At 45.7% G+C, this 13,372-nt stretch overlaps 1 protein-coding gene across 1 annotated transcript; it reads right to left on the bottom strand.

The window, feature by feature from the left end:
* Positions 1-783: 783 nt before the first annotated feature.
* On the bottom strand, positions 784-2,125 carry hspb3 (heat shock protein, alpha-crystallin-related, b3). The gene has a single exon (XM_038793026.1). The coding sequence runs from the start codon at positions 2,030-2,032 to the stop codon at positions 1,607-1,609; it is 426 nt and encodes a 141-aa protein (XP_038648954.1). The 5' UTR covers positions 2,033-2,125; the 3' UTR covers positions 784-1,606.
* Positions 2,126-13,372: the final 11,247 nt, after the last annotated feature.

Raw genomic sequence — 13,372 nt, 5'->3', positions numbered from 1 at the left:
GGAAAGAGTGCGTCCCTTTGAGACGCCGGCCCAATGATCGGTGGGCACCGATCGCGGGCCAGTCCCCTCCTGAGCACGGCCGTGGTGCTCACTCCCCTCTCAGCCCCCCACAAGCTTCAAACCAGCTTTTTGCGCCATGTTCCCGACGGCAGCGACCAGGTGTGGTTGCCGCCGTCGTGAACCGGTCGCGAATGGCAGGTCACTCGGCCCATCCGGGTCGGAGAGCGGCGATTCTTCCGAGCGGGGGTGGGAGAATCACGGGGGGCGCCAGGGGGGGCATGTCGTGAGTCGCTCGGCCCTCCTGCGATTCTCCCACCCGGCGTGGGGAGCGGAGAATCGCGCCCTTAGTCTGCAGAGTTGGATGGGCATTAAAAAGTAAACAATTTCTCCAAATGGTATTTCAATATTCCAACCATATGAAAATGAATTCTAATTTGTTGTCCAAATATATGGAGCCCAGCAGATATCTTCAATAACTCTCTCCACCACCAATGCACAGAGACAGCAATATCTACTGCAGGAATCACCAAGGCTCCTACAGCAGCACCCTACAAACCTGTGGATTCTACCACCTGGAAGCTCACACAAGGGCAGCAGATGCATAGGAACAAAACCAACAAATTATATTCAAGACCACACCATCCTGACTTGAAACTATATCGCCATTAATTCACTGTCATTGGGTCAAAATCCTGGAACAGCACTGTAGGTGTACTTATACCACAGAGACTGCAGCGATTGAAGAAGGTAACTCACCACCATCTTCTCAGGAGCAATTAGGGATAGCCAAAAAATATATTTTTTTGTCAACAATGCTCAGATCCCTTGAACAATTTTTTCAAAAAGGACCATCGCTGGAAATAGTCAAGAGCAAAATTTGGGAACCAGCAAGTAGAGCATGGTTTGACTTGGTAGCTGTTTCTTTTGGAGTTGAATCTGTTAATCATTATTTCAAATATAACTGTACACTTGTATATTAGAAAGACCAAGGAAGGACCGATTGTAACTCATTCGAAACCCAACCAGTTGCATTGAGTTAAAACTGGGCCTTCAAGAGTTGATATTTCAGCTCTGTCCATGGTTTTAGATTCTGTATTTAACTTATCACTCAGCAGCTCTCTGCATTTTTGTGCTAATTATAGAACAGTTATAACATCACAGTGTGCTACTAAGGCACTAAAAAGCTACTGCGCACATTTCACTGTTATCAGTTGGTAAAATCATTACTGAGAAATCATGCTCAATAGTATTTTGAAAGTACAGAGCTCATGTTTTTTTCAATTGATTGCATACTTTGGTACAAAAAGTGACCTTCCTACCATGTAACAACAAGATACATTTAAGGAGATTCATTAATATAGCCTTGTCTGGAACACTGCACACAATAAACACACAACTATAACACCACAGGTTGTACCGTAAATTAAATCTACCATTTTTCAAAGTCATCACTGTGAATACATTCCTTTAAATTACAATAGACTTTTTAATCCATATTTATTGGATGTGCCTTTATACTTACTAATTTTTTATATTTTTTGTTGAACATGCAATTATTTAGCATAAGATACTTCATACAATATTAATTCTTCAGTAAATGCATCAGCTATGTCTTTGCCTTCACCACCAGAATACCATCATGACACAACATAGCAGAAAGATCTTTTGACTGCAGACCATCTGGAAGATGGTACTGTCTTGTAAAACTCCTGGAGATAAAACCATGTTCATCCGTTCTTCGGCCATGCTGGGCCTTGATGAGAAGCCATCCTTCGAATACTTGAATAATGATATCTTCAGGGCGGAACTGTACAGCATCCAACATGACTTGAAACATTTCTGCGTCAGTGGCTTCCATTGATTTTGCTGATTCTTTCACTGAAAGTTTGTCCCCAGTCACAGTTCTTTCTGTCGGACCCGGAAGGGCAAATATCAAATGATCCAGTTTGCATTCTGCGAGATCTCGTCCTGCTAGCTTATGCTGGTACCTGACAGGAGTGTCAGTCCAGTGTCTTATAATTCCTTCCTCCATTTGCCCTTGAATTTGAAACACTCTTTTTTTTTAAAACAAAAAGTGTTCTGGGTTAGCCTCTATCAAGGATGTTTCTGCTTATTATATGCTCCAGCTTCTCATTTGCATTGGTCAATCTTCTTTTTATAGAAAGTCTATTTTGGGCACTGTAAAGAGACAAAATATTTCCATGCTTGAGACGCCGTTTCCTTTTAATAGTTTGGAAAGAATGTAAACAATTCCAAACACTTGGCTCTGACATTCATTGGCTAAGTAACTGGTCTACAAATAGGAATTAACCTTTGTTTGTAAATGAATGGCTCCTTCTGTTTCTGGAAGAAACTGCTCAGGAGCTCTCTAATGATCATGACTACAGCATTTATCTATCGGTGTATATCAAAGGCTTGCGTCTATGTGCTTCTGCCATACCTTGAAGTGTCAAAAGCATTTTTTAAAGAAATAAAGTGAATCATTTTCCGTTAATTTCTCTGATCTTGACAACTTGGCCTCTCCTTGAGAGCATTTACAAATATAGAATATAGAATATAGAACGATACAGCGCAGTACAGGCCCTTCGGCCCTCGATGTTGCACCGACATGGAAAAAATCTAAAGGCCATCTAACCTACACTATGCCCTTATCATCCATATGCTTATCCAATAAATTTTTAAATGCCCTCAATGTTGGCGTGTTCACTACTGTTGCAGGTAGGGCATTCCACGGCCTCACCACTCTTTGATAACAATCAAGTTATCAAGATATCCCTGGCAACCAGCTTCTTGTTGTCAACAGAATGTACCTATATGGACCAATTTCTATTCAAAGTCATTGAGCAGTAATCTTAAAGGGAAAGTTTAACCCAATCCCAATGAAGCATTATAACATTGATCCAGCCCTATGACAATGACCCTGGTATTTACTTGGATGGGATTTCCAAGTGCGGGGGAGGTATTCTGGTTGCTCATTTTTAGTGAGACTCTATACTTCAGAATATAACTTCATTTTAAATTTAGCCCTGGTTGGCCAGGTTTTCCTGTACACTGTGGAGCTTTGACCACACAATGGCTGCTTCCTTTTTGAACCAGATTCCTGACAAGACGTGAACCTGATTGACAGGCCTTATCGAGCAATGAATGCTGTGGGAGAAACCACAGCCTCATGCAGGTTTATGCACTGGTGGTCATAAGATGGCAGGTGAGGGTGTTTTGGGGGGGGGGGGGGGGTGCGACTGGAGGTGGTGATGTTGGAATCGATGGGTGGAGATTGAATTGTAGGGTTAGGGTTGATCACAAGGGAGGGTGATATTTAGGAGGGTGACTAGCAGCATCCTGAGCTTTGTTTGGGCGCATGGGACCCCGAATGTGAAGAGGGTCTTCTTGGAGCGGGTCAGAGATGGTGGGGGGCTGGCGTTACCCAACCTCTCGGGGTATTATTGGGCGGCCAATGTGTCGATGGTGCGCAAGTGGGTGATGGAGGGGCAGGGGGCAGCATGGAAAAGGTTGGAGAGGGCGTCCTGTGGAGGCACAAGCCTGGGGGGCCTGGTAACGGCGCCGTTGCCGCTCCCTCCTACGAGGTATACCACGAGTCCGGTGGAGGCGGCTACCCTCAAGATTTGGGGGCAGTGGAGGCGGCAGAGGGGGGAAGTGGGGGCTCGATGAAGGCTCCGCTAAGGGGGAACCATCGGTTCATCCCGGGTAGTATTGATGGGGGGGTTCCTGGGGTGGCACAGAGCGGGCATCAGAAAGCTGAGGGATCTGTTCATTGATGGGAGGTTTGCGAGCCTGGGAGAGTTGGAGGAGAAATTTGAGCTCCCCTCGGGGAACATGTTCAGGTACCTGTAGGTAAAGGCGTTTGCTAGGCGGCAGGTGGAGGGATTCCCTTTGCTGCCCGTGAGGGGGGTGAGGGACAGGGTGCTTTCGGGGGTCTGGGTCGGGGATGGGAAGATATCTGTTATCTACAACGTAATACAGGAGGTGGAGGAGGCGTCAGTAGAGGAGCTAAAGGCTAAGTGGGAGGGGGAGCTGGGGGGAGCAGATCGAGGATGGGACATGGGAGGATGCCCTGGAGAGGGTTAACTCTTCCTCCTCATGTGCGTGGCTTAGCCTCATCCAATTCAAGGTGCTGCACCGGGCCTATATGTCCGGGACTAGGATGAGTAGGTTCTTTGGGGGCGAAGACAGGTGTGTCAGGTGTTCGGGGAGTCCAGTGAACCATGCCCATATGTTCTGGGCATGCCCGGAGCTGGAGGAGTTCTGGAAGGGGGTGGCGAGGACGGTGTCGAGGGTGGTAGGATCCAGGGTCAAGCCAGGCTGGGGACTCATGATTTTTGGGGTTGCGGTGGAGTCGGGAGTGCAGGAGGCGAGAGAGGCCGGTGTTTTGGCCTTTGCATCCCTAGTAGCCCGGCGGAGGATCTTGCTACAGTGGAAGGATGCGAGACCCCCAAGCGTGGAGACCTGTATCAATGACATGGCCGGTTTTATTAAGCTGGAGAAGGTCAAATTCACCCTGAGAGGATCGGTACAAGGGTTCTTTAGGCGGTGGCAGCCTTTCCTCGACTTTCTGGCTCAGCGATAGGGAACTAGATCAGCAGCAGCAGCAACCCGGGGGGGGGGGGGGAAAGGGGGGGGGGGAGGGGGGGAAAAGGGGGGGGGGGGTGTTGACTATGTTTATTTTATTTTATTTATTTTCAAGTTCTCTTGTTGTTTACCGGGTTTGGGGGGGTGGGGGGCTCGACGTATGCATTGCTACGGTCTTGGGGTGTTATGCTTATTATGTTGTTTTATTGCTGTTTGTTACTGTTTGTTGTTATATATTTTGTAAAAAAAAATTTCAATAAAAATTATTTTCAAAAAAAATGTTTTCCCTGTGGGTTTCCTTTGGGCGCTCCAGTTTCCTCCCACAAGTCCCGAAAGACTTGCTTGTTCGGTAATTTGGGCATTCTGAATTCTCCCTCTGTGTACCCGAACAGGCGCCGGAATGTGGCGACTAGGGGATTTTCACAGTAACTTCATTGCAGTGTTAATGTAAGCCTACTTGTGACACTAATAAAGATTACTGTCACAAACCAAGCAAGTTGCGTATGATTTTATTAAAGGTAACTTCTGCAACAAAGTATGATGTAACACTGAAACACTTAGATTGGATATGGGCCCATGCTGCACAGCCATCTAGTTCACAAACTGAGTAATCATTTGAACTCACTTGGTAGCGGAGAACTCTTTATATTTTCATCAGGATAGCTTATGTTCCATGTTTGTGTTTGTGTTTTCATACTATATACTGCTCCACGTTATTCCCAGAATATTTTCATAGGTTGATTTGCCCCATAAAAAGCAGAAAAATATTAGATTGTAACTTTAAATTAGTTATGGTGTGGAGATGCCGGCGTTGGACTGGGATGAGCACAGTAAGAAGTCTTACAACATCAGGTTAAAGTCCAACAGGTTTGTTTCAAATCACTAGCTTTCGGAGCACTGCTCCTTCCTCAGATGAAATTAAATTGGTTAGCATGAGCTTTAAAGGGTCACTGGCCAGTAATTTCTGGCGTGTTAGAATGGGGTGTAACCAAAGATACGCTATGAAAGCTCCCAATACCCCCCCCCCCCCCCCCCCCCCCCACCCAACTCTGGGGTCTATTCGGCCTCCAGCTTGTGACTGGATGCAGTCCTGGCAGTGTCCACCACTACAGAGATCTCAGTGTTGCTGGGACAGCTAGAGCTACTGTCTAACCTGATTGGCCGGCAGCTACCAAGGGTGGGACTTCTTCCCCAGCGAGGGGTAGACGTCCCACTGCTAACCTTTTTAGTTCACCCACAGCTGTAGGGTGGGCTTGCAGAGAGTGAGTCGGCTTCCAGCTGACTTTCCTTTCAGGGGACAAGATATCCAACACTCCCAATCCCCTACCTTCCACCCGACTCCCTCTGTCTATTTTAGGCTTAAACTCCTCGACCATCTGTCTGCCTGACCATAGATAAGATTGCCAGCTGGGACAGTTATCAGCTGATTTTTAATCTATCTGAACCCCATACCAAGCACTTAGAACTCTAAATGGCCGGGGAGCAATTCAGAGTGCTTGTAACTCCATTGTCTATTTATCCATCATTGGCAGAAAGGAAAGTACAAGGTTGCAGGTCGGTTGGTTAACACATGGGGATGTACAGAACCTCCAGAATTAGTGTTAAAATATATCTGCATGCTTCATGATTTAGTCTCCCAGTCACATAAATATCATAGGGCAGAGTTTCGAGCTGCGGAGGCCCTAGTGACCTCAAGTGTATCAGGGAACCCCAAACATTCTCATAATGTCGATGCCAGGTTTTTCCACAAAATAAGTGTCAACACAGAAATATAAATATATATATAAGCCAGCTACATGGCCCCCTCTCATACACCCTGCCAAGCTACCCTCTCAGGCCCCTTAACATTAACCCCTGGAATTTTGTCATTTTTAAATTTTGTCATTTTTAATGGGAGGAATGATGCTGGAAAGTTGATTCTCATATCAGACACACACACATCTCTCTCCCTTATACATACACACACTCACCTTACACCCTCACATACACACTAACGTCTCTCTCTGACATTTTCACACAGACACCTCTCTCACCCACCCTTCTCTCTCACACGCACCCATCCCTCCTCTCCCTCACACGCACACACTAACGTCTCTCTCTCTCAGATTTTCACACACATGCACCTCTCTCACCCCTCCTTCGCATGCACACGCACATCTTTGCGCGCGCACTCATCCTCAGACACACGTGTCTATACACATCCTCACACACATTCGCCTCTCTCCAAGGCCTGAACCCCACTGCTTCTTTCACAATGCCCCACTGCCACGCCACAGCCTCTCCTCGCTGCTGTTGCGAGTGCTACCTATACTTCTCTTCCTCTTCTCGATCTTAGCTTGTGTAAACAGAGGGATAAGAAATAAGTCCCAGGAAGCAAACTTGGATAAGGTATTAGAGTATCCTGTACTGAGCTGTTGACAAGTTGGCATTGTAGAGGATGCAAAGGCAACTAGACTGGTATCAGAGATTGGGCATTTGAGTTACAAGGAATCTATCATTGTTTAGACTGGTGAAAATAAGGCACAGGGCAGATCTGATTAAAGGTCATGCCTTAGTGAGAACATTGTGTTCGATTTTGGATGCCAAATGTTAAGATCTTAAGATCATTGGGAGATTCACGAGGATGATACCAGGGGCCTGAGAGCTTTTAGTGCTAAAAAATATCTGGGAGTCACTTCATAAGGAAGAAGAAATGAAAATGAGATTTGTTTGAGGTGTCTAAAAGTATGAAGCAATTTAAGTAGGGAACGTAGTTAGAAATTATTCCCATTGGTCAGTGAGTTGGTAACTAAATACTAATCATTTAAGATGATCATCAAAAGAATGAAGGGAGAGGCCAGGAGAACTTTTTTTTAAAGCAGGGGGTTTATACGATATGGAATACCTCCTGAGAAATAGTAATAGTAGCAGAACCATTGGACTAGATTTTGGTGCTGTAAATTGGACAGACCCCTCCACGTCCCACCTTGCAAACATACAATATAACGTGCTGACATTCGGCAGCAGTAAGACGTCATCATGCCAGGCTCGGAAATTACAAAAGGTGAGCAGGAGTCAAAATCAGACATCCACCAATTTGAAATTAAGCAAGTTATTGAGCTTGTTAACAAGCCACTTGTGTACAATTGTCCATTGCCCTCTGCATTTTCCGGGCATTGTACAGGAAGACGTTTGCGAGTGCTTTATGGCAGGTATGACAAGTTGGCATAAGGATGAAGGAAAAGACCTGCCACCCTGACCATGGCTGAATGTAGCAACAGATTCTGAGGTGAAGGTGACATTTTCTGTATCATTTCTGTCTTCACTTATTGACTGTTTAAATGTCTTGCATAAGAAATAAAGACATATCCAGGCACAAGGAAGTGCTGAGGGTTTTGGCAAAGGTTGGTATCATGACCGGAGGGCCAAAGGGCCTGTTCCTGTGCTGTGTTGCTCTTTGTTATTTGTTCAAAGGGGAGAAAAGGTAAGGAAAGGGGGGATAAGGTGGGGAGATACATATATATATATGTATATAGACAAGAAAGAAATAAAAGGTAAAATACAGTTAAAATGAAAAGGAATAAAAACAAAGGGGTCGAGGTGGAGTTGAGCTAATCATCTGAAGTTGTTGTTTTGATGTTGCGTGCCTAACCGGAAGATGAGATTTTGTTCCTCCAGTTTGCGTTGAGCTTCACTGGAACATTGCAGCAGGCCAAGGAAAGATATGTGGGCATGGGAGCAGGGTCTTGTGTTAAAATGGCAAGTAACAGGAAGGTCAGGGTCCTGAATGCGCACAGAGCAAAGATGCTCGGCAAAGCATTCATAAGAACATAAGAACATAAGAACTAGGAGCAGGAGTAGGCCATCTGGCTCCTCGAGCCTGCTCCGCCATTCAATTAGATCATGGCTGATCTTTTGTGGACTCAGCTCCACTTTCCCGCCCGAACATCATAACCCTTAATCCCTTTATTCTTCAAAAAACTATCTATCTTTACCTTAAAAACATGTAATGAAGGAGCCTCAACTGCTTCACTGGGCAAGGAATTCCATAGATTCACAACCCTTTGGGTGAAGAAGTTCCTCCTAAACTCAGTCCTAAATCTACTTCCCCTTATTTTGAGGCTATGTTCCCTAGTTCTGCTTTCACCCGCCAGTGGAAACAACCTGCCCGCATCTATCCTATCTATTCCCTTCATAATTTTAAATGATTCTATAAGATCCCCCCTCATCCTTCTAAATTCCAACGAGTACAGTCCCAGTCTACTCAACCTCTCCTCATAATCCAACCCCTTCAGCTCTGGGATTAACCTAGTGAATCTCCTCTGCACACCCTCCAGCGCCAGTACGTCCTTTCTCAAGTAAGGAGACCAAAACTGAACACAATACTCCAGGTGTGGCCGCACTAACACCTTATACAATTGCAACATAACCTCCCTAGTCTTAAACTCCATCCCTCTAGCAATGAAGGACAACATTCCATTTGCCTTCTTAATCACCTGTTGCACTTGTAAACCAACCTTCTGTGACTCATGCACTAGCACACCCAAGTCTCTCTGAACAGCGGCATGCTTTAATATTTTATTGTTTAAGTAATAATCCCGTTTGCTGTTATTCCTACCAAAATGGATAACCTCACATTTGTCAACATTGTATTCCATCTGCCAGACCCTAGCCCATTCACTTAACCTATCCAAATCCCTCTGCAGACTTCCAGTATCCTCTGCACTTTTCACTTTACCACTCATCTTAGTGTCATCTGCAAACTTGGACACATTGCCCTTGGTCCCCAACTCCAAATCATCTATGTAAATTGTGAACAATTGTGGGCCCAACACGGATCCCTGAGGGACACCACTAGCTACTGATTGCCAACCAGAGAAACACCCATTTATCCCCACTCTTTGCTTTCTATTAATTAACCAATCCTCTATCCATGCTACTACTTTACCCTTAATGCCATGCATCTTTATCTTATGCAGCAACCTTTTGTGTGGCACCTTGTCAAAGGCTTTCTGGAAATCCAGATATATCACATCCATCGGCTCCCCGTTATCTACTGCACTGGTAATGTCCTCAAAAAATTCCACTAAATTAGTTAGGCATGACCTGCCTTTTACGAACCCATGCTGCGTCTGCCCAATGGGACAATTTCTATCCAGATGCCTCGCAATTTCTTCCTTGATGATAGATTCCAGCATCTTCCCTATTACCGAAGTTAAGCTCACTGGCCTATAATTTCCTGCTTTCTGCCTACCTCCTTTTTTAAACAGTGGCGTTTGCTAATTTCCAATCCACCGGGACCACCCCAGAGTCTAGTGAATTTCGGTAAATTATCACTAGTGCATCTGCAATTTCCCTAGCCATCTCTTTTAGCACTCTGGGATGCATTCCATCAGGGCCAGGAGACTTGTCTACCTTTAGCCCCATTAGCTTGCCCATCACTCCCTCCTTAGTGATAACAATCCTCTCAAGGTCCTCACCTGTCATAGCCTCATTTCTATCAGTCGCTGGCATGTTATTTGTGTCTTCCACTGTGAAGACCGACCCAAAAAACCTGTTCAGTTCCTCAGCCATTTCCTCATTTCCCATTATTAAAACTCCCTTCTCATCCTCTAAAGGACCAATATTTACCTTAGCCACTCTTTTTTGTCTTATATATTTGTAAAAACTTTTACTGTCTGTTTTTATATTCTGAGCAAGTTTACTCTCATACTCTATCTTATTCTTCTTTATAGCTTTTTTAGTAGCTTTCTGTTGCCCCCTAAAGATTTCCCAGTCCTCTAATCTCCCAGCAATCTTTGCCACTTTATATGCTTTTTCCTTCAATTTGATACTCTCCCTTATTTCCTTAGATATCCACGGTCGATTTTCCCTCTTTCTTCCGTCCTTCCTTTTTGTTGGTATAAACCTTTGCTGAGCACTGTGAAAAATCGCTTGGAAGGTTCTCCACTGTTCCTCAACTGTTCCACCATAAAGTCTTAGCTCCCAGTCTACCTTAGCTAGTTCTTCTCTCATCCCCTTGTAATCTCCTTTGTTTAAACACAAAACACTAGTATTTGATTTTACTTTCTCACCCTCCATCTGTATTTTAAATTCCACCATATTGTGATCGCTCCTTCCGAGAGGATCCCTAACTATGAGATCATGAATCAATTCTGTCTCATTACACAGGACAAGATCTAGGACCGCTTGTTCCCTCGTAGGTTCCATTACATACTGTTCTAGGAAACTATCGCGGATACATTCTATAAACTCCACCTCACGGTTGCCTTGACCGAGACTGGTTAAACCAATCGACATGTAGATTAAAATCCCCCATGATAACTGCTGTACCATTTCTACATGCATCAGTTATTTCTTTGTTTATTGCCTGCCCCACCATCTCGTTACTATTTGGTGGCCGATAGACTACTCCTATCAGTGACTTTTTCGCCTTACTATTCCTGATTTCCACCCAAATGGATTCAACCTTATCCTCCATAGCACCGATGTCATCCCTTACTATTGCCCGGATGTCATCCTTAAATAACAGAGCAACACCACCTCCCTTACCATCCACTCTGTCCTTCCGAATAGTTTGATACCCTCGGATATTTAACTCCCAGTCGTGACCATCCTTTAACCATGTTTCAGTAATGGCCACTAAATCATAGTCATTTACGATGATTTGTGCCACCAACTCATTTACTTTATTCCGAATACTACGAGCATTCAGGTAAAGTACACTTATGTTGGTTTTTTTACCTCTGTTTTGAACCTTAACATCTCCAGTTTTATTCCTTTTGTTATTACTGGGCCTATTCATGGTGCTCCCCTCAGTCACTGTACCTTGTACTGTCGCCCTTATGGATTTCTGACTATGTCTTCTCTGCCTTGCACTTTTCCCCTTACTTCCTTTTGTTTCTGTCCCTGTTTTACTACCTTCCAACTTCCTGCATTGGTTCCCATCCCCCTGCCACATTAGTTTAAACCCTCCCCAACAGCTCTAGAAAACACCCCCCTAGGACATCGGTTCCAGTCCTGCCCAAGTGCAGACCGTCCGGTTTGTACTGGTCCCACCTCCCCCAGAACCGGTCCCAATGCCCCAGGAATTTGAATCCCTCCCTCTTGCACCATCTCTCGAGCCACGCATTCATCCTATCTATCCTGACATTCCTACTCTGACTAGCTCGTGGCACTGGTAGCAATCCTGAGATTACTACCTTTGAGGTCCTACTTTTTAGTTTAACTCCTAACTCCCTGAATTCCGCTTGTAGGACCTCATCCCATTTTTTACCTATATCGTTGGTGCCTATGTGCACCACGACAGCTGGCTGTTCACCCTCCCCCCCCAGAATGTCCTGCAGCCGCTCCGAGACATCCTTGACCCTTGCACCAGGGAGGCAACATACCATCCTGGAGTCTCGATTTCGTCCACAGAACCGCCTGTCTATTCCCCTTACGATCGAGTCCCCTATCACTATAGCCCTGCCATTTTTCTTCCTGCCCTGCTGTGCAGCAGAGCCAGCCACGGTGCCATGAACCTGGCTGCTACTGCCTTCCCCTGGTGAGCCATCTTCCTCAACAGTATCCAAAGCTGTATATCTGTTTTGCAGGGAGATGACCGCAGGGGACACCTGCACTGCCTTCCTACTCTTGCTCTTTCTTTTGGTCACCCATTTTCTATCTCCCTCAGTAACCTTCACCTGCGGTGTGATCAACTCGCTAAACGTGTTATCCACGACCTCCTCAGCATCGCGGATGCTCCAAAGTGAGTCCATCCGCAGCTCCAGAGCCGTCAAGCGGTCTAACAGGAGCTGCAACTGGACACACTTCTTGCACGTGAAGGAGCCAGGGACAGTGGACGTGTCCCTGAGCTCCCACATCGCACACGAAGCTCCCACATCGCACACGAAGCTCCCACATCACCCAGTCTACGTTTATAAATCAATAAATAATCAACACTGCAATGAAGTTACTGTGAAAAGCCCCTTTTTGCCAGATTCTAGCACCTGTTCAAGTACATGGAGGGGGAATTCAGAAATCTCAGCTGGTACGGGAATTGAACCCGAGCTGCTGGCCTTGTTATGCATCACAAACCAGCTGTCTAGCCCACTGAGCTAAACTAGCCCCGAGTGTGGAGAGTGGCAGAGTAGGCTAATCAGCAGTTAATGAGGCATATGGGATCCTCAGGTTTTTTAATACACTAGTGGTTACAATCAGGAATGCACTACCTGAATGGGCGATGGCTGCTCGGGTATACAGAGGGAGAATTCAGAATGTCCAATTCACCTGACAAGCACGTCTTTTGGGACTTGTGAGAGGAAACCAGAGGAAACCCACGCAGACACAGGGAGAACGTGCAGACTCCGTACATACAGTGACACAAGCTGGGCATTGAACCTGGGACCCTAGAGCTGTGAAGCAACAGTCCTACCCACTGTGCGACCATGCTCTCTCCGATATAGAGGAGACCACATTGGGAGCAGCGAATGGAATAGACCAAATTGAAAGAGGTGCAAGTGAAACGCTGCTTAACTTGGAATGAGTGTTTCGTGCCTGGGATGTTAAGCATGGAAGAGGAAGAGGGCATGATATACCTTCAGTTCACAGTGAGGCAGAGAGAGCGAGTGAACAGTAGGCTTTATTAGTCATGAACTTGCCTAGCCAGAGTCAGTAGTACAGATGAATGCCACCCACAAGAGGCCGGCCTATATATGGCCCCGGTGTGGGCAGAGCCAGAGGAGGAGCCATACCGGGGTTACAGTAGAGTACCTGGAAGCAGTTCATATCACCACTTCCAGGTCATAGGTCACAGGTTACGGTA

The sequence above is a fragment of the Scyliorhinus canicula genome, chromosome 3 (genome assembly GCF_902713615.1).
Source record: "Scyliorhinus canicula chromosome 3, sScyCan1.1, whole genome shotgun sequence".
Lineage (NCBI taxonomy): Eukaryota > Metazoa > Chordata > Chondrichthyes > Carcharhiniformes > Scyliorhinidae > Scyliorhinus > Scyliorhinus canicula.
The sequence above is the reverse complement of the archived record's forward strand: the minus strand, read 5'-3'. Positions and strand labels throughout refer to the sequence as shown.